The sequence below is a fragment of the Anastrepha obliqua genome, chromosome 5, assembly GCF_027943255.1.
Source record: "Anastrepha obliqua isolate idAnaObli1 chromosome 5, idAnaObli1_1.0, whole genome shotgun sequence".
Classification (NCBI taxonomy): domain Eukaryota; kingdom Metazoa; phylum Arthropoda; class Insecta; order Diptera; family Tephritidae; genus Anastrepha; species Anastrepha obliqua.
Window position 1 is genome coordinate 35,252,072 of NC_072896.1, and position 22,817 is coordinate 35,274,888.

Genomic DNA, 22,817 nt, shown 5'->3' on the forward strand with positions numbered 1-22,817 from the left:
GCACATTGTGATAGCTGCATTTGATTTCCATCCCCTAACGAAGTTGCTTAAACCACTTAGATCTTTTCAAGAAGGTACTAGTGGCTGTGAAGACGCTTTGTTCATAATTCATAGTATAAGCGACCCCGAAATTCCCGTATAACGAGTGTCAAGTTCACTTCCAACGAATTAAAAAAAAAATTGTCAGCCATATTAGATCAACAATTTTGTTTTTTTTTCGTCACGCTTACTTGGCGTGGAATGAGCCCTTTATATTATATTAACTTTTTTCTTCTCATTTATAAAGAAAACCATCCTTAGTTTTTGACAAGATATTTGGCTACTTTAAGTAAAATTATCTCTTGAGTTACCGATTAATAAATATTTTTTCAAGTTCAGGGTATTACTTTCTTTATTCATTTCTTATCCGTATCTACATTATTAAACTACAATACTTTTTTTTAATACACAAATACATAACTACTATCTGTAGCATAGTAACTTAACTTAAACTACTTGGATTACAAAAAATTGGTATACAAAATAACAGAGTATCGGTAATTATATAATTGCACCTGCATTTGTTGTAATAAATATCACGTTCGACACATTCTATTCATTCCATATAAAATTCGATATTCTGGCTCTATTACTTTCTTAATAAGTTTATTCATGGCCGGCACATATTGGAGCCGAGTGGCCTTGGCATCGAAATATTTTATGCCCGGCGTGTGAACTAAAAACGCTGGATGCAGCACTAAGTAATCATATTCTAGCAGACACATGGCATAGCCCTGTAAGAAAGAGTTTGATTAGTTGAAAAAATGTAAACTAAAATAATAAAAAAATTAGAATTAACATTTATTCAAAAATGAGAAATTAATTCAAAAAGCACTTTTAGATGCACGCAAAAAGGAAAGTATTTCATAAAAAAAAATATGTAGAAAGATATATTTTTTCTATGAAGAATCAAGCAAAAGATCGAAAGCCAACTTCTTAATAAAATTAAAAATAAAATGAATACATTCTATGACATAATCGATTGCTCTGAAAAATGTTAATCCATAAAAATAGTGCCGCAGATGCCTTTAGTCTTTCAAGTATAAGATCTGGTATTCTGTGCGAAAAATGCCCGTACTACGTCAGTTAAAGGAAAGCGGCTCATTTACTTTAATTGGATATTTATTTTATTCTATGGTAAACAACGCCAGCTACAGCTTTGCTTTCAATTTTCAAAAAAATTTTCACAGGTCAATTGTGAAGTCACCTTTAACTCCTTCTCTCTCATCGCCTCAATGGTCACAAAACGCTTTCTCGCAATGTTATCAATCAATATGTTAAGATATGACTTGAGGGGACAGAAAAAAAACGGACGAAGCTATGTTAGGTGAACACGAGACCTGCGGAGAGGTATCAAAATTTATTTGATGAATTTGAAAGTGAAAAAAAGGTGCTGAAGAAACCACTATTCACTTCCCCGCAATTCCGGATACTTTCCACATTGTTTCTAAAATGCTTCCATACACTCACATATTCATATCCAAAGTTAAGCTTGTTAGAAGGATTTTGGCGTGGACTTAGTCGTCGTATCTTAGGTTTTGAAGACTTCACGGTTTAGTGAATTCAAATTTCTTCTCATTGTTTTGCAACAATTGTAACCGCAGTAGGCAATCTACATAAAGAGCGATGGTCCGGTCTAGAACGCTGCAGAACTGCAAAGTGTTTTGTGACAAGTCCGAACAGAAAACTGTCAAACTTTCTACTAAAACTTAGAAGGAAAGACATTCGGTTGATGGTCGGCATCATTACAGGACACAACCCATGGGGTCAGCATATGACCACCATTGGAATCATCGAGGACCCGGTATGCCTGTCCTGCTTGGAGGAGGCGGATAGCACTGAGCACTTTCTCTGTGAGTGTCCTGCCTTTGCTAGAGCGCGATTACGGGTATTGGGTTCCGATGTCATGGGAATGAGTGATATTTGTTCTCTAAAACTGGAGGATATTTACAGATTCGCCAAAGAATCTGGAAAATTCTTACAGGGCTAACTATCTCTATCTCTGTCTCTATTCTTTCCTATCTCTTTCTCTGATACTTTTCTCCCTCCCTCCTTGACTATCTACCCCCTTTCCAGAGCTTTAAATACAATGGGCTTTTTAGCCTGAGTGTTTTAGGAGCCACCAAATCTCCTGGTGCTCCTTGGCTCGACCTCTTCAAATTCAAATTCAACCGCAGTGACCGTGTTTAGATGCCTTAACGATATTCGTTTATTCGAAATTTCTTAAAATCTTTTATATAAAATTTGAGACCAATTTGATCAGGTCTACGTAGCTTAACGGCCTTTGTTTGTTCATGATTTCAAATGTTTAAATTTAGGCAAATGCTTTTATAAAATTTAACCCGGTTTGACTGTGTGAAGAACACTTAAGGATTCTCGTTTTTCCATCATTAATCTATTCCAAATTTGTAAAGTTTTTTTTTAATTGTAAGCCAATTTGATACTATCTAGGTGACTTAACGATATTTGTTTTCTCACAGTCCATCGGCTTAGACTTTTCTACGAAAGTTCGGTCACGATATTGCACAGAACAGCACAATCTCAAGACTTATACGAAAATGTTCACAAACACGTGAAGCGGCGCAACACTTTTGAAAATCGAGTCTTTGGTATTTTTCGATTGTTTATACCTTCAAAAATTTATAGCAATTAAATCAAGATTTTTAACTTTAAATGCATGTTCTCAAAATGAACACTCTGATGAAGCGCATTTTCAACTCGCCGGCTATGTTGATAAGCAAGACTACCAAATCGGAAGATCGGAAAATCTGGGATCGGAAGTCAGTGGATCCTCAAAAAGTGCCTCATTTCGGTCAACTAACCGTTGAGCAGATGCATGATAAACGATTTTTGTGGTCGAAAATTAAAGGTATGGACTTGGACGATCTTTTGGTTTTGCAGTGTAACGCATTATATCACACAGTTTACGCTGCAGTCGATCTTTTGCGAATCGCTGATTGTGTTTTCAGCCGTCTCGGCGACATCAATTTGCCACCTCAGAGTTGGGGGTGCCTTGAAGGATCCATTAATAACGCAGATCCTTAAATCAAGCGAATATAGATCAATCCATTGTCTGGCCAAACTGGGTTACGGGGATGTAAAACTGCGAAGCCAGCCGAGGCAACCACACAACCAAAATCGTGTACCCTAAATGAAGGGAATATTTGCTCTTTCTTTTTTCATATATGTATATAGGTATATCTATTAAAATTAAATGGAAACCTTTTCACATGCCTTCCTAACTCATTTTGTTGCTCACCTGTATGCGCTTATTCGATTGGCCCTCCCATGTGACACGCTCATCGAACATGGGCTCCTGATTATCGCTTATATAGAATGGCTCCCAAAAAACAAATTTTCCTTCACGCTTTGCTTGCGAAAAAACTGTTAGCTCTTGTGCGTCTGTAGAATTCTCCCATTGTTTATGCATTGGCACCAAATGGCAATTTGTACATATTTTCGAATGGAAGGGTATCGCTGTTTTATTGTGCAACATTTCTACCAAATTTGTTTTATCTTCGGGAACTGAACTATCTTTGGTCACTTCAAAAACCGGTAGTACATAGACGCTGAAAACGCAAATGAAAAAGTATTATTTTAAATATTTCACCATACAAATTTCCTAACTCATAACTTACCGCTTCCCCTTGGCATCCAAATATACGCTTCGGTTGCTTTCAACCATTTCGAGAAAGAGCAGCGGTAAATTAGGCGTTGGGCTCAATTCAATATCTGAGGCGAATATGAAATGGGTATTGGCTGCTTTGCGTGCTATATTACGTCCAACATTTATAGGATAAGTCATATTGTGTACCGTCCTATACATTGCGGTAGAATTGACGTCTTCATAAGGTGGCGCGTCATCGCAGTTGTAAGGCCATAGCAGTGCTTTCTTTTCATTCAACGGTATGTGCTTAGGCATGTGATCAGCGGGAAAGTAGATGTGAAAAGTAACATAATCTCGAATATATTGGCTTTCCGGTAGGCAATTACGTACATATTGAATGCAACTCATGGTGACGTTGAAGTCGTAACCGGGCGCGAAGAGAGCAAAACTGACAGGGGCCAGCCAACTAGGGGAGAGAAGAAATGTAAGGAGAGAAAATAGTTTATTATAATAATAAAAATAAATTAAAAATATTATAGTGGGGGAATTTAGCTGAAGATTATTATTGATGTTTCGAGACTATCGAATTTCGTAGATGTCGATTATTTTGAAAGTTGTTTATTGTAGACTTGAGAAATAAAATATTAATAATTATTAATATTATAATTAATTAATATTAACTCCAAAATTTGTTTAAAAACTCGGATCGTTTTATACCTCTGACGGCTCTAAGATGGAATCGTCGGTCGGAGCAAGGAATTTCTCTAAATCAGCTAATTTACCTATTTCCTGAAAACTGCCGAGTACTGCTAGGCAGAAGTCTTTGCGTCCTGCAGACATGCAAATGTTTAGCGAATGTGGGAGCGAGGCAGATATTAATAATTTTTCCGATAGTCAAGCCGCGATCAAGGCTCTGACGACGCTATGGTGCAGATCCAAACTAGTCAACTATTGTAAGGTGGAGATCAAATCTCTTGGGTGGGCAGGAAACATTTCTCTGATCTGTTTTCCAGGACATACTAACATAGAGGGATGTGAGCTTGCTAGAAAAGGAACTGAATTGGGCTCAAGGACCTCCCACCTGGTCATCGGCATCAACGTGACTGTTGTTAAAGGAGAATTTGCGCAACTTATTTCACAGGGAAGCACAGAAGTGATGGAGCTGTGTGTGCTATTTCGAAAATCCTACGGCCCGAGTATAATAGACGCAGGACTCAGATAGTCTTGGCGACTTTACGCCATTCAATTTCGCAACTCGTCTCTGTGATTATGGGTCATTGGATGATCGACACACATGCGGAAAAGCTAAGTTTATCATTTAACGCCCATTGCAGAAACTGTGGGGTCCTTTCAGAGAAGGAATCTGTTAAGCACTTTCTCTATAAATATCCCGGTCTGGCAGCTAGACCACTAGCTAGACTTATTTCTCTCCGAAATTACAAAAAATTATAATCTTTACATTCCTTACCATCTACAGAAATATCTAAGTTTAAATTTCCTTTGCAGTTACGCGCCGAAGAACAGATTTGTCTTCCATGTGCCCAATAGCCAAATGACCTCACTTTTCCACCACGACAGAAGCAAGGCAAGACTGTCCACTGTCACCACTTTTCTTTACATTTATTTTAGACGACGTCATGAGGAAACTCACAACGCAAAAAAGAAGTGTCGTTTAAGACTTCACCAACCATCTCAAGAACTTTGGCTTCCTGACAACATCAGCTTCCTTTCACATAAGGTTTCCGACATGCATACAAAAGCGGACGACTTAGTTGCGCTGGCACATACTATCGGACAGGACTTCAACATTTCCAAAGCCATTCCATATAATGCCAGCTGATGCCATATAATGATTGGCCGGTGTTTGGTCAACTTTACTCAGTTTGGACGAGCTCGGAAATCGGCACGCATACGAAACTTCAAATATTCAACTCTTGTGTAAAGTCGTGAAACGTGGCTGATCTCAACCAACATCACACAAAGGCTCCAAGCCTTTATAAACAAGTACCTGCACGCCTTTCGCAAAATATTCTGGCAAAAGATAATCAGTAATGCCGCTCTGTGGAATCTTTCTGATGAAGAGCTCATCCCGCGGCAGATAAAATGAAGAAAATGGCGATGGATAGGCTACACCCTCAGATGTTCACCAGATCACTTAACTCAAATAGCGTTAAACTATAGTAGAATCCCCGAGAAAGTACAACGCAAGGTCGTTCCAAAACCACCTGGAGAAGATCGACCTTGTGTGCGTTAGCCGCTGTTAATATCTCGTGGGAACACATTGTGTCAGCTGGCGAAACCTTGTTGAGACCCTATGCTCTCAAGTGGAGTGATTAAGGAATAACTAATGCCCGGATTTAGTACAAGAACTCATAAGGGAAACCAAAAAGTCGGAAATTTGTTACATGTATCATTGATGATAACGCTGGCTCCATCTGGAGTTTAACCAACGACGCCTTTGGCTTGCAAGCCAAACCAATCAGGCCATTGTTTGAATGCAGTTTTTGGAATATTGGAGCATACCTTCATGTTGAGTATGGCAAAGTAAATTCTGGATACGTACGAGTTTAACTTACTACGGTATCCGGAACACAATTGTGTCAAAATATCGCAAGTCTCAAGAGATGGTGTCGGTTAGACTGCGATAACGATATTCGGGGATTGGGAGTTCATTAAGGTGATGAGGGACTGCCGATGAATATCGTTTTTATAGCCTGTCTGTATACTGGCAGGTCCAGTGGTTGCCGGGTATGGTCCTGGATCTCGTTGGTCATGTAAAGTAGATGACTTCTAATCACTTAGCCTCCGGTACTTCGCATGCTATTCATCAATTCTGGACAATTTGATGTTTCAAAGTTATTTTTATACGCCGACGAACTTAAATAACCAAAGCATTCTGCAATTGGGTCAAGCTTCGTCATCTCAAAAACGAATATTTGTGATCATTCTAAACATTGAACTGAGTGAGTCATTTGTCTAACAGTCCTATGTGTCCATTTGTCACCTTATATTTTTTTCTTATTAATAAATAAATAAATAATTGGCGCGTACACTTCTGTTAAGTGTTTTGCCGAGCCCCTCCTCCTATTTAAGACGTGCGTCTTGATGTTGTTCCACAAATGGAGGGGCCTACAGTTTTAAGTCGACTCCGAATGGCAGATGGTTTTTATGAGCGAAATCATTCTATCATTTTTCTGTTTCGTACTCGTAAATTCGAACATACGCACTCCCGAATGGTAGTCACGTGACCCATTCGACTACGGCGGCTGCTAGGTCTTATTGCCGCAGGTTCAAAAGGATACGTAGTCAAAGTTTTTTTATGTTTTCACATATCATTAGAAGTTATCTCAAGTGGAGTGGAAAAAGTGCTGAACAAACTGATTCAACAGACACAACAGTAAGATTAAATTGTATAAGTACTTATATTTTCTGTAATATGAAAAGTCTGCACACACTTACCGTTCCACCAAGAAAGGCAAACTATCAAAGAAGGTAAAATCGCCATTTGTGGTCAATGTAATGGTGTCGGCACAACCCATCGTCTTGCTGATCTGGCCGCGTATGTAATTACGCACCAACCAATATTTCCCGTATTGTATCTTCTCCAATTGCAAAGGCCGATCTGTACACTTTAACAATTTCTTCAAGCGTTCCCCCAATGTAGGTGCTTCGGTCAACACTTTAAGTTCACGACTGTCTTTCGGTTCGTCTAATTTAGGGTGTTGTAATTCTTTCTCGAAAAGCTCATCGCCGAAAAAGACTTCAGCATCAGAACTATTCAACGTCTGCACACTGCCCATGGCTTTTGATATGATGTCCTCCTGTATGGCAATACTGGCGCTAAAGGCAATTTTCATGCAGATGAAGAAGCCAGTCAGGATGAGCAGAGATAAAATAAGCACAGGAAAGTCACGCTTTAGCATTTTGATACAAAGAGCGCCACTATATGGGCTCTGTTTCAATGTGGAGGTCATGGAGAACTGGAAAAAAATTAAATAATTTTTATAACTTTAGTAAAGTGGAAGGGTTTGGAAAGATTTACGTAAGTGCTAGAGTAGGACTGGGGAGAAATTTGTTTCTGAAGATCACTTAAATAGAAAACCTCTTCACTTTTTAATATTAATTCTTTTTTTAATACCTTGCATTGCAACATTTTTTTACTCATCTCAAACCAGCGGATAAGCAACATTTTTAGTCTTCTCATTTGGAGCATAGATGAACAATTTACCTAGAGTTGCTCATCCAGCTATCAATAATGTGGAGATATGACCACTTAACAACACTAAACGGCAAAATATACTTTTTTTTTGGGAATTGGACCAAACAATTTTTTTTAACAGATTAAGTCATAAGTTATTAAATTAAAATAACTTTTTTCTATAGCCCCAAGTTCGAACTTCGACGGCCCGTATCGCGATTTGGTGGACTAACTTCGAAAATTGGAGAAATGACTTTTTTACCTATAACTCAATCTCTCAAAAAACAAGGTTTGATCCATAACCCAGACGAGTGCTCTACAGTATAATTGATCTATTTCCTTATCAACAAATATACATATAAATTTTTTTTTATTCAAAGTTAAAAAAAATAAAAAGCTTGAGTATTTTCGGATACTTCCGGAAAGTATTCATTAGTGTGCTCATTTTTCCGCAATTAGTTTTTTAACAACGCTATTCGAAGATATGTTAAATATAAAGATTTGAAATAGGTCTTTCATTTGACATCCATGTATTATTTCAATGAACTCATTTATTAATTTAATTAACCTTTTCAAATAGGTGGCAACCACCTCCGAAATTTTTTTAAAATAAACGTTTTTAAATTGCTTTAATTTGATATGCATACTGAACTATTTTCATTACTTACAGTTAATTTTTAAATTTAATTTTGAAACAGGTGGCAACCTTATTCAAAAATACATTTTAAAGTAATTTTTTTCAAGCCTCTTTCTTTCATACTATTTTATTTCAAATATTTTAGTATTTTTCTTTAAACTTAATTTTAGAAATAGGTGGCAACTATCCCCGAAATATTTTCTTGAATAAACTGTTTTAAATTTCTTCCATTTGACACGCATACTGAAATCTGTACTAGTTATTTCATTACATTTAATTTTTAAAGAGGTGGCAACCTCATTCCAAAATATATTTTTAATTAATATTTTTCAGGCCTCTTTCCGTTCATACTGTTATATTTCATATAACTCATATATTGCATTATTTTTTCTTTAACTTAATTTTACAAATAGGTGGCAACCATCTCCGAAATATTTTCTTGAATAAACTGTTTAAAATTTCTTTAGTTTGACACGCATACTGGATTATTTTCATTATTTAATAATTATTTTATAAAATTTAATCGTTAAACAGGTGGCAACCTTATTCGAGAATATTTTTGAAGTTAATATTTTCAAGGCCCCATTCTTTTAATACTGTTATATTTCTTATATTTTATTATTTTTTCTTCAACTTAATTTTACAAATAGGTGGCAACCCTCTTCAAAATAAAATTAAGCTCTCTTAAACTTTTTTGCATTTGATACCTGAGCTGTAATATTTGAATATTGAACTTATTTATTTGATTAAATTTTACTTCTTAGTAGGTGGCAATTCTGTATGAAGGAGACAGTAGTCTGTCATCAAAGCAACTAGCATTAGGCCTTTTTCCTTGACCCATTAGTAGCGACTTTGAGCGCCTCAGGACCCATTTTGGCCAAATTCTTTATATAGCGTACATGTCCGACTATCAACCCATCTCGTATTGGCTGAAGTGATAATATATAGGTTGTCAAAAAAGTCTTGCGGTATTTCCGCAAGCTTGTCTTTGCAAGCGCGTAGTTCTAGTTGTATTCGTCGCATCGGTTCACGCTAGAGCTTTTTGGAAAGCTCTTTTCACGTGCTAACACGTGTTCGATTAATTGTTGGTTGCTTTTAGTCGTTCGTGAGTTATAGCGTCGCAAATATGGAGCAAAATAAAGAGAAAATACGGCATATTTTACAGTACTACTACGATAAAGGCAAAAATGCATCTCATGCTGCCAATAAAATTTGTGCAGTTTATGGACCCGATACAGTTTCCATTTCCCCCGCACAACGATGGTTTCAACGTTTTCGTTCTGATGCAGAGGTGATCGAAGATGCGCCACGGTCCGGAAGGCCCGTCGTCAAAAATTGCGATAAAATCGCTGAATTGATCGAAAGAGACCGGCATAGTAGCAGCCGTAGCATCGGCCAAGAGCTGGGCATGAGTCATCAAACCGTTATAAACCATTTGAAGAAGCTTAGATTCAAAAAGAAGCTCGATGTATGGGTGCCACACCACTTGACGCAAAAAAACATTTTTGCCCGTATGGATGCATGCGAATCGCTTCTGAATCGCAACAAAATCGACCCGTTTTTGAAGCGGATGGTGACTGGCGATGAAAAGTGGGTCACTTACGACAACGTGAAGCGCAAACGGTCGTGGTCGAAAAGCGGTGAAGCTGCCCAGACGGTGGCCAAGCCTGGATTGACGGCCAGGAAGGTTCTTCTGTGTGTTTGGTGGGATTGGCAGGGAATCATCCACTATGAGCTGCTCCCCTATGGCCAAACGCTCAATTCGGACCTGTACTACCAACAACTGGACCGCTTGAATGCCATCTTGAGGCCATCTTTGATCAACATAAGCCGAATTGTCTTCCATTAGGACAACGCCAGGCCACACACATCTTTGGTAACGCGCCAGAAGCTGCGGGAGCTCGGACGGGAGGTTCTTTAGCATCCACCGTATAGTCCGGATCTCGCACCAAGTGATTACCACCTATTTCTATCCATAGCGAACGAGCTTGGTAGTCGGAAGTTGTCCTCAAGAGAGTCCTGTGAAAATTGGCTCTCCGAGTTTTTTGACAATAGGGAAGCGAGCTTCTATAAGAGGGGCATTATGAAGTTGGCATCTCGTTGGGAACTCGTCATCGAACAAAACGGCGCATATTTGACTTAAATCGCATTATTATAACCAATTTTATGAACAATTGAAAATTCAATAAAAATACCGCAAGACTTTTTTGACAACCTTTATTATATTTTTTGTGCCACGCAGTTTGTAGGTTAAGAGGGTAGTGTCCTCTCTCGCTAATTTATCTGCGTTACAGTTTCCTAGTATGCCACTTTTCCCTGGAAATATTCCCCCATATCGTTAAGAGTCGACCGGCATTTGCGATAGAATGATGGAATTAATGACAACCCCGCCAAGGGCTTAATCGCCGCTTGGCTATCGGAGTAAATATAGATTTCTCTAAAAGTAGTCATCGGACATCTACCTCATTAATGGCGAGAATTTCGCCCTAAAATACGTTACAGTGATTAGGAAGACGAGCCGAAACGCTTACTCTCAGCTTCTTACAGTAGACCCCAAAGCCAATTTTATCTTCAAGCTCTGAGCCATCAGTAATGAAAGTAATGAGAAGTCATTTGTGATACAAAACTCAACCAGCGGGTAAACAAGCATTTTAAAACTCGGTGCTTCTTTAACAGAATGTAATATTTTTTCTTTGCTGCTTGGCATTCCAATTGAACAAAATAAGTGTTTTAAATAAAATCTTCGCCTCGAATCTCTAATGGAGTGTTGTACTCGTTTTAGAGGCGCCATTGCGGTGATTGATGATTCGATCTGATGCCATACTTGTACTCCTACGGCACCCAAGTGCCGCCACCAATCATTAACAATTCAGTATAATGAGAGTTTTTCTCTAGCGATAGCAATGGATTAACAGACATGACTTTTTTTGTTTTTGTTTTTTTTTTTCAAAACGCAATATTTCAGACAGACTATTTGCTCATTTAAATTCGATAAAGTCTGTTCACAGAATGCACGGAACAGTGGCTTGTTTGCAAAGCAATAATTTACACAAAATCTGGCAGATAGCATTAAGTGTCATACAAACAAAGGGCAGATATAAAAATTTGACTTCAGCAGAAGCTATAAAAATAACTCTTGCTGCTTTATCTTAGGAGCATTTCAAGATATGCCAGGAATAGAAATACACATACATACATATGGACAAGTAAGTACATGCCCGTGGACTACAAAAGTTCACATTTTACCAAATCTATATTTTGGACTGCGCAATTATTGATTTCGATCGCACGTACATATCTCGAAAACTCAACAGTCTGGGCAATAAAATGTTGATTTTAACATTTGTTTACACTTAAATTACAATCTTTAATCGTTTTACTGCCAGCATGGTTTTATTTCCAGCAACGTATATTAATATATTTTCCAAAGCCATAAATGGTTCAGCTGGTGATTGGAAAAACAGGGTATATGTATGTGTTACCCAAGAATGATAGAAAGAAGATTGCGCCCATCAGAGCGTACGTGACGTCACGTTTGCTGAGTTGTGCAGTATTGCCAACCATTTGCTCTTCGCAATAAATTTAGTGCTTTTTTATACCCAAAATGCAAAAATTTTTAAGTTTCATGTTTGTTTCTTTTTTTTAATTTAAAGCTACCGAAACTTTAAGTTAAAAAACAAACTATATTATTAAACAAAAAAAAAAGGTTAAAAAAGGTCACTCTGAGAAGATTTTAGTGCTAATGAAAATTTTTTTACTCTTATTAAATTTGATAATTTGAAAGTGCAAATTTAATTTTTGGCTCCATTTAAGGTTATGCAAAAATATTAAATGCCCCTCTCTCAACTCTTCTTAAGATTGAAAACCTTTTTACACATTTTAAAAAGCCTTTGAATTTATTGAATGCAAATTAAAACCATAGAGGTGTAATCGTTTCGTCCGGTCATCAATCCTTAGTGAGACATAGGACATTAAGAGTTATATTCATTGTAAAAATAAACAAGAAAATACCAGAAAATTCTAAAGAAACCATACTGACATTTTTACAAAAAGAGTACCTTATCTAGTTACATAACCTCTAATATAGCAAAAAAGTCGTTCCCTTAACAAAAGAGTCTCGCTTAACAAAAAAACCTCATAAATTAAATTGTACATAAGCATAACACATTTATTTAAAAAAAACGCACATTTTAAAGACAATTTGTCACGCAAAGTTCTTTAAGTGATTCAATAAAAATTTTTATTTTCTTTGAATGGGCATTTTAGTGCGTTTTTATATCGAAAGCTAGGCAACACTGCAGTAGCGAGAGAGAGATTTGACTACCGAAAGCAGAAGAACACCAACAACACCTGCAATCGCGGGCAATGCCACCAGATGTTAAAAAAAGTAAAGCTAAATAAAACTGAGTGAATTATTTAAATAATTATTAAAAAATGTATCTTTTACAAAATTATAAACATTACTTTTAATTAGAACAGCTAGAAAAATGTCATGAAGAAAGAACTAAAACTCCGAGACACAAAATAATAAAAATAACAAAAAAAAATTAAATCAAGTTACGAAAATGGTAATCTGGCCATACTGGAGCTAAAATCACGTAACTAGTTATCAAATTCGCTGAGCGCAAAGTAACGGGACCACGATACGCGCCATCTCATTATTCTTTCCATCATGTGTGTTACCTAGATATAAATATGATTGAAACATAAAACGATAAGAAGTTTATTGTTCATCGTAACAATTAAGCAATTAATTATTAAGCACAAATAGCTTGGCATTATTAAGTTTGCAAATTAGCATGGCAACCCAACAACTAAATATGTACAGTAAGGTGCACCTTGACTAGGCATATTCAAGGGCATATTAGCTATCCTTACTGATAGCCAGACAGCAATCAGCGCTCTCAACTGTTTCCAGGTTACATAAAAATTGGTGCTGGAATGACTTAATAAGCTGGATATCTTAGACCAGAACAGCCAGGGACCTATCCTAAGTGATCCAGGGTACATAGGAATTACTGTGAACGGAATGACAGATAAATTAGCCCTGAAAGGGGCCGCTTCCCCATTTATAGATCCAGAATCATTTGAAGAACTAAGAAAGGGCAACTTTTTCTCTCTTACATATTCAGGAAGTAGAAGAAAGACAATGAAGGCCATACTGGAACAATCTACCAAGCAGATCGCAATCAAAATCACTGATAAACAACTTTAACCTAAACTTATTTTAAGATTATACGGAATTAAATAAGAATAATTTTAGAATCATTAAAGGAATAAGGCATTGTTTGATTGATTCACCATCGTACTAACCTGAGAATATATTCTCCAAAAGAGCTTAAGGCTTTATAGGCAGAAAGATGAATTTGGCGAACATGTGCCAGCATCACGCTCAATACTGATATTATAATTAATATATGTATATGGTATATAAGCGGGGCAAACACCTGGGTAAACATATAATATTTTACTAGAGGAGGAAATAAAACTCAATAAAAGAAGGCACACACTAAAATTTATTGAGAAAGTTGTGCTCAGTGAAATGCTCTGAATTCATGAAGAGTGCACATTAGATCTATCAGTAATAATATTAATAATAATACGAATTTGTATCAGGAATAGGCGCGATCATTACGAGAGTGAATTATAGAGAAATTATAAATTGAAAATTTGTTTTTTGGCTTAGTCTCGTATTTTTACAATTTTTTCCGTCTTATAAAGTTTTACCTGCCTCTAATTGGCAAATCCTTAATTGGCGGACCTGGAACTAAAATTTGAAAAGTGTGCGTTCAAGCAAAAACCAAATACTTTTTAGGTAAGTTTTGGACATCAATTCATATAACAAAATTAATTAGAAAAGGCTTAAGTAATAATCTCCGCAAGTACCTAGGATGACTTTCTCTGTAACCCTTCATACAGGCATGATAAGCATTTATCTTACCAATAAATGCAAATAAGCGGATAAGAAAAATTATTTCTTCTTAGATTCAGTAGAAAATTTCGTGATCCAAGTAAACCTGAGAAAAAGCGGGCTCAAATTAGTTTTATAATATCGGGCATTCTGAGCATTTCGTCATGCCAGGTGGATGACTAAGGTAATTTATTCTTATTTAGAGAGTTAAATAAATACCAAGAACCTAGATTTCGAGATAAATGTATTTAAGTGCTTGGATAAGAGCGCTCGTGTCTGCAAAAGCTCCCAGGCAGTTACACCCTTTGTTCAAAAATCTGTATGCCTACAGAGATATAGGTGAAATGGTTAACCAGCAATCGCTACATAAATTTTGTAGCTATTTACATGTGGTATTTAAGAGCAGAATGCATTTCACATTGGGGCTGGCTAGGGGGTAATACATGAGAAACTTCTGGGAGACAAAATCAAAGTATTAGCAGGTATACAACAAGAGTGTGCTCTCTCGTCACTGCTGTTGGGCGCGTAACGGATCTCGACTATGTATATGAAATCTGTCTACTGTCCCACAAGCAGTAAAAGAAGCAACTGAGAAAGGTGGTCTGACGTTCAATATCCAAAAAAATAAAGTCATGCGTATGAACACAAAAAATACGCAAAAATTCTCAATTGATGGCATTGGTCTAGAAGAAGTGCAATTTTTCTGCTACGTTAAATCAGTAACTCGTGATTCGAGCGATGATATGAGAAGCCGAATAAAGAAGGCAACGCCGGTATCTGGCTCTCTGCAGACAATTTTGAAAGTCGCATCTCACATATCTTGGTGCACAAAAATTCGAACTTTTAATTCCAATGTAAATTCCTATTTAATCCTGCGAAACGTGGAATGCGATGACAGTTGACACAAGATCACTACCTACAAAAAATCCTCAAAATACTCTGGCCAAATACTGTATCGAATGCTGACTTATGGGTTAGAACACAGCAGAAAGCAATGCTATTAGAGATCCGAAAGAGAAAATGGGGCTGGATCGGATATGTTATGTGTTGAGAAAATTTATACATAGCAAAGGCATTTTTAAAATTTAGTCCTTTGAAAACTTTAAAGTCCTTTAAAAAATTTAATTAATGGAAAAATGAAAAACTGAGTATGCAGTAACATATAATGATATGTCTAATAGCATCTATAGTTACAAGTGGACTTGAATCTTTTATGCACATAAAAGATGATCAGATTGGTGGTACTTCTTCCAATATGGTTTTTTGGCAGATCACGCATAATATTTCATCCCAACAACGTTTACAAATCATATAATTGTAGGTATTACAACAATCTACGCTATTTTCATCGCGCGCTCAGACCAACTTATGGTGTTCAGCGATGAGGCTCATTTTTGGCTTAATGGCTACGTCAAGCCATTCAATAACAGTCTTTACATCCGTTGAAAACAAATGTTTGGTGAGGCTTATGGGCGGAGGAGGAATCATTACCCCATATTTCTTCAAAGACGAGGCTGGCGCCAATGTAATAGTGGATGGTTTCACGTGGATAGTGGAACGCTATCACAACATAATAAACTAACTTTTTATGCCAGAAATTGAAAACCTGACCTCCACAACACTTGGTTCCAACAAGACGGCGCTACTTACTATACAGCCCGTCAAACAATGGATTTGCTGCGGCTTCGTTTCGGTGGGTAATTTATCTCTCGTCCCGAACCAGTGGATTGGCCACCAAGATCGTGTGATATCACACCTTTGGACATGTATTTGTGGGGCTATGTAAAGTCTACAAGTTTTGTGGATAAGCCAACTACGTTTGAGGCATTGAACACACAATTACTAAAGTTATTCATGACATACCGCACGAAGTCCTCCAGCAAGTCATTCAAAATTTTTGTTTACGGATGGCCAAATTATGGCGCAGTTGCGGCTAACATTTTAAAGGGATTGTCTTTAAAAAATAACTATCATGAATGGTTCTACCCAAAAATAATAATTTAATTAATAATAAATTTAATAAAAGCGAAAGGCAACATATTCTAAATATTAGTTCGCTTATCATTTGTACTGTTAAATATTTGCGTCAATGTGGTGACGCTTGAGCAACAACAGCATTTCCATGTATTTTGTTTTTGTAAAAGCAATTCTTATTATCTAAACATCAATGTCAATATAAAAATCAATATCTAATATCAATAAGATTGTAAACAAACAACCAAAGTAGTAACAAAGAAGCAGGCCACTTTGACAATCAAAACACACAGTCACAAAATCAACTCGCCTACTGACATCACATTGAATGAATTGCCTTGGCTGAGATAATACAGAAGCTTTCACATTACGCGATCCTCGTCTCGGCTCTCAGTGAAATCGATCGCATCGGCTGTTGAGTTCACCTAATTAAAGCCACTTTTTTCTTTACATTCCCTTTTCTATGATTTTTTTTTTATTTACTATTTTGCCACGTTAATTTTATTTAACATAACTCTTGATTTTTATCTACTTATATCTAAATATTTACTGTTTTTATATCTCCTTCATTTCTTCACTTCCAACCTACGCTGCTTTTTTGACTTCAATCTACGCAACCTTGTATTCCATCCCTCCATATCCGAATCGATTAGATAATTTTTTCCATAATTGTCACCGCCTTTCTGCATTATTTCCTCAATTATCATTTCATTTCCAATCATACCATAAAATTATCAATTATCATATCATAACTCTTTCTTAGATTGCAGCAAATAATCAGCTGAGCATCAACAACAGAGTGTCAACCAAGTAAAAGCTTTGCATTATTGCGGTTTTTATTTCGCAGCTTGAGCGCACCCTTAAGTATGCCGAGGCTGCCAAGCAAACGTTTTCACTATATACGATATATGTGAAATTAATTTTTATTGATTTCAAAGACAAAATTGTTCAAAAATGATTACAATTTTAACATATATTCACTTTAGCTCGATATGGCCACCTTTTGCCGTGACTATAGCCTTCAAACGGTCAAAAAAAGAGTTGCATGCTGCACGAATGTGATCTTGGGGTATTTTGACCCATTCTCGTATAATCGCTTTTTTCAGCCCATCCAAACTGGCATATTTTTTAGTCCTCACTTCGCACTCCAAAATGGACCAGATGGAATAGTCCGTCGGATTTGCGTCTGGCGAATTCGAAAGCCATTGTTTGGACGAAATGAAGTGTGGAACATGATTTTTTAACCATTCTTGGTTCACACGAGCTTCATGAGACGGTGCCGAGTCCTGTTGGAACGTCCATGGTCTACGACCGAAATGTTTGCGTGTCCACGGCTCTAAAACAGCTTCTAAAACATTTTCCCGATAATAAGTCCTATTCACTTTGACACCAGGCTCGATAAAAACGATTGGAGAGCGTCCATCAGCGGTCACTGCGGCCCGAACCATTACTTGCGATGGGAAATTGCTTCGAGTGGCCATACGTAGGCTCAAACTCTCGTATGAGCGTTGGGTCAAGTAAACACGATCGTTTTGAGTGTTTATGAACTGCTCAATTGGGAAATCTTTTCATCAGAAAACACAATGTTAGGAAATTCGCCACGTTCGTGCAAGCGCAACAACTCCTTTGCTCTTTCGCACCGAACTTTTTTTTGCTGGGGTGAAAGATCGTGAATGCTGGCTTGCGATATTTTCAGTTCTTTTGCCATTTTTCTTCCACTTCGATGTGGATTTCGTTTAAGTCGAGCCTTCACTTTCCGAACCATTTCTGGCGTTGTTGCGGTTTTTTTTGGTCCACCTCATAGCGTTTTGCAATGCTACCAGTATCATTGTGCGATACACAAACATTTTATTCACTTTGAGGAGACTGAGCTCACGAGCAATGGCTGGTTGTGATTTTCCAGCCAAATCTAGCGCAATCACACTATTACTTTTGAGTTCTATCACAGAAAAAAAAATTCAACAAAACTGAGACGCAAATGCCTTTGATGGCTTATAAACAGTATTATATATTGAACTGTCATTAGAACAATTTTGACGTTGATGGCGTGAGCTGTTTTACAGATACAATCAGTGTGAAGTTGGTAGCACTTCATTACGTTCACCCTGTACAGTGACAAATTTAATACATTTAAGAGACTTCATTTGACAAAATGTATATTTTCAACAAAAAATAGAAAACTAAAAGCGCTGCTATATTTCGGATCACAGCTTATTTGATATAATTTAATTTATTCTTAACCATCCCTTGGGCACCCGATGCTGGCCAGGCTGACTTTTTCGACTTTGGACATGAATTTAACATATTTCTATTATAGCTAACGATTTGAGCTTCCAGGTAGCTTTTTAAAATTAAATTTTTTATCGATTTATGGATGTAACCTTTTAAAAAGGATCCTCCAACAGAACGAAAACAAGGCCAGACATGGCCCAATTGGGGGTTACAGAATTTTAAAAATCTATTTTGTGGTGAAAACTATAGTACTTTGTGTGATAGTCCTTTGCCTTCTGAAAAGCGTGGAGCCGGTGCTAAATTCAATAGCACATTTCCTCTAGTAGCTTTCTCTGCAACTTCCCTATGCCGAAATTTATAGTGTGTTATTTTGTCTAATAGAGCCCACAAATTCTCTATCACTTTCAGACCGTGCTGTCACAGAAGACCGTGCTGTAGGTGTCATCAGATAGTGACAGTTCGATGTGTGCCATGAACTTACGATTGCTGTTTTATGTATTGGATCATTACCTTGGTAAAACCGGAATTTTCAGCTTATACCAAATTTTTCGAAACTTTGAATTAAACTATTTTTAAGATAGGGAGCATAGGACCTCGACAAGACTCTTCCATCGTACATGGCCGTCGGCTGGTATTTTCGCGCCGTCCCAGCTGGGGTCGGTATCTGCTAGCTCGTGCAACATCGACCTTCTCGAAGTAATCTTTGGCCAACCGTGACCTCTACTCCCTTGCGGGTTCCAGCGCCTTTCTTACGATGCTATCGTCGCTTTGCGCATTTGATTTGCCATAGGATGGGCTCCTCATTTTTTGATCTCCACAGTGCGTCGTAACTGATGGTGTTCGACCACAATATTCTACAGATGGAGGCATTTGTTGACGTTGTTGTAATATACAACAGTACAACAACGGTACAACAATAGTGGATTCACATATGAGCTGAATATTCGTAGTTTAGTGCGCCTGGGATTTGCGAATTCGCCCATACTGTATGCCGCGCATACCATATGCCGCGCTTGCTTTGTTTAACTTACAGTTGACATGTTCATCTGCTCCGCCATCTATCGTGATAGTGCAGCTGAGGTAGCAGAAGCGTTCAACAAATTCCACCAGACACCCGTCAACCAACCATTATATGTCTTGCTTTATTGTGGTTGCCTCTCATATCCTTCGTCTTGGCGATGTTGATCTTCAGTCCGACAGTAACTGCCAGCGTGACTAGTGTACTCGCCGTCGTTTGCATGCCACTGAGTTTGTGAGAAAGGAGGCAGATGTCATCGGCAAAGTCCAGGCCCTCAAGATGTCTGGTGAAATTTCATACGATGCTTCTTTTGTGCAGGGTAAATTGGCTCATAACGACGTCTAAACCGATGGGGAAGGGAAGGAGCGACAGAGAGCGATCTTGCTTTACGCCTGCGTTGGTGCTAAATAGGTTGCCGATGTCGTTGTGATGCACTTCCAGTTGGGAGTTCTCGTAAAGGGCTCTAATGATGGGGATTATCTTAGCGAATAAGAATATCAAGTGGCAAAGTTTTGTCCATTGTTGACTGGGCAACCTTGGTGCAGTATATGTATGTCTCCAATTGTATTGATTTGGTGCCTGCATCCTCTATAACCGAAATCCCAAAACACCTGCGTCTGCATCTACACCGTCAATGCATCTGAGGGGCGGACGGTCCCTTCTAAAGAGTATTTGTTGGTGTGGGTGTTCGGTATTAGTCCGCACTATGTGACCTGGCAATCTCAGTATGTTGATAATTATTGCGGTTATTACAGACGGGTGCACGTACAGTTTTTCGAGTTCAGTTTCGTGCATTGTCCCGTCAATAAACACTAAGCTTTCTACACCGGTTTCGGACAAACGAGACAAAGCAAACTAATACACTTTAACCGCCATAATTTACAGCAGTTTCCATGTTCTCTCTATTAAGCGCTGTATTCTTCTTTCGCCAAACACTACACATGCTGTCCAAGCCAGACATTTTCTTAATTTAGAGTCGTCAGAAAATATGGTCGTATTACAAAAGCCTACATTTACACGGCCGAATGTAACAAAGCGCACCAGTCGTTTCTTTCCAGTGTTAACCGGTGCCAGTTGGACACACCTAGTGAAGCCAATTCCTTCTTCACCTGGCCTTTTCAACGTAGAGGAGACCTTCCTCTTTCTCTGCAACCACCAGCTGGTCCGGCAAAAAATACTTTCAAAGCCGGAGTGTTTATATCCATTCGGACGACATGACCCAGCAAACGTAGCCGCTGGATCTTTATTCGCTGCGCTATGTCTATGTCGTTGTAAAGCTCATACAATTCATCGTTCCATCGCCTACGATACTCGCCGTCACCAACGAGGGAAGGTGCAAAAATCCCCCAGAGAATCTCTTTCAAACAATCCAAGGGACGTTTTGGATCATTACCTTGGTAAAATCGAAATTGTGCGCTTCCACCAAGTTTCTCAAAACTTTGAGTTAAATTATTTTTAAGAATATCAGGATGCATAATTTTTTCAATTTTTGCCCCTTCTTGCCAGGCTTTGCTTGTTTTGTTTTTTTTTTTTTTTTTGTTGTTAAGTGGAGATTAAAATCGTGTACGTGATTAAAATCGTGTTCATATCGAACATCTGCAGCCAACTTTCGACGCAATAATTTGGTATTTGAAATAAAAATTCAGCTTAGGGCACTTCGTTCCTTATTTTCCACTAGATGGACAAATCGCTTAGTGCAGTTAGTGACCAAAATCGCGTTTGGGTTTATCGCGCCAATCAAGAAGAAGACGTTAGTGATGTTTAGCGATTTACTGATTTTTTCTGTTTTTTTTTTAGTTTGCACAAAGTTCGAAACTTGGATTTATTTGGTTTTTATAGGAAAACGAAATATAGTTTCATAAAAATAAATGGTCAAAACTTGTGAAAAAGTCCCTATGCAGTATTTAATATATTTAATGCAATCTAAAATGATTGCACGAGGGTGGTGCAAAGAAGAAGAATTTTTCATGACATTTCATAAAAAAAATTTACCATTTCAAGCAACAATGTCTCATAAAGATGGCACTGTTCACTTTGGAGCACACCTCGCAACATTCGCACTGATGTTCCAGTTTAAATACATTTACGTACCTGCATTTTGGGTGCGCAGTTTCTTAATATAATAAACATAATTTTTTTTTGTTTCAATTTTTTTTTTTTTAATTTTTTTCAGCTTTTTTTTCCCAACCTTTCTTTTTTGTTCATGGATATTTTCAATTCCAAATCCCCTATTCATATCAAATATTAATTTTTTTATATCACACCAACCTGGTTGGTTGGTTGGTTGGTTTAAGGGTGACCCCGCATCGGAGTGCCACATAGACCGCAAGTTGGGTCCGTTGTGTTGCCCTAGAGCTCATTATGTTATATGAGTTCCCCACCTAACCGAGATTTTTATTGTATAATAGATTTTGGTCAAAGATATTAATTCGTTTTGAGAATTTGATGAGAGATTCGATTTTCAGGTCCGAGAGTACTGAAAGATTGTCAATTGTTGGAGAGCCAGAAGAGCGAGTCGACTTCTGGCTAGACCGGGACAACTGCACAGCAAATGTCTGCTCGATACAAACCTTAATTTTGCAATTTTTCGTTTGTAGGCATTTTAATTTTTTGTCGTATTTTTTTTTTTTTTGTTTTTTTTTTCTAACGATTTTGTTTTTTGTTCATGGATATTTCCAATTCTTAACCCCCTTTTCATATCAAATACTAATAAATTTTTGCAATATTTCATTTGTAGCATTTAAATTTTTTTTTTTTTTTGGAATCTTTATTTTTCTAACCTTTTTGTTTCTTGTTCACCTTTAACCTTTTCATTTTATTTTTAATTTTTTATTGTTTTCATAACCTTTTTTTTTGTTCAGGGATATTATATTTTCAATTCCAAATTCCCTATTCATATCAAATCGATTTTTTTTTATCACACAAACCTTAGTTTTGCAATTTTTCGTTTGTAGGCATTTTAATTTGTTTCGTTTTGAAGTGAAACTTCTTTACGCGCGTCAGAGTATAATTTCAAGGCCGCGACATACGAGCTAGCGTTATGAAAAACCGTCACGAAATATTATACAGAGAACGTTAAATATAGAGAAGTCTCAATGACAGGAACGTATGGAATTTCGAGGGGTACTCGTCTCGCGAAGACAATTTCACCAAAGACACATTTTTCAACAAAAATTAATAGTAAGGGGCTGAATTATGTAA

The 22,817-nt window shown here is 37.4% G+C and overlaps 1 protein-coding gene across 4 annotated transcripts in view; it reads right to left on the bottom strand.

Annotated features, from left to right (window-relative positions):
- Positions 1–557: 557 nt before the first annotated feature.
- Positions 558–22,817, bottom strand: part of LOC129247296 (beta-1,4-glucuronyltransferase 1) — a 34,565-nt gene continuing 12,305 nt past the window's right edge. For all 4 annotated transcript variants that reach the window (XM_054886367.1, XM_054886369.1, XM_054886368.1 and 1 more), the window contains exons 2-5: positions 7,106–7,626; positions 3,678–4,112; positions 3,299–3,608; positions 558–773 (exon numbers count right to left, since the gene is read on the bottom strand). In XM_054886367.1, the coding sequence (XP_054742342.1) occupies positions 576–773; positions 3,299–3,608; positions 3,678–4,112; positions 7,106–7,620 (1,458 nt within the window). In that variant the 5' untranslated portion in view covers positions 7,621–7,626 and the 3' untranslated portion in view covers positions 558–575. The remainder of the gene's footprint in view (positions 774–3,298; positions 3,609–3,677; positions 4,113–7,105; positions 7,627–22,817) is intronic.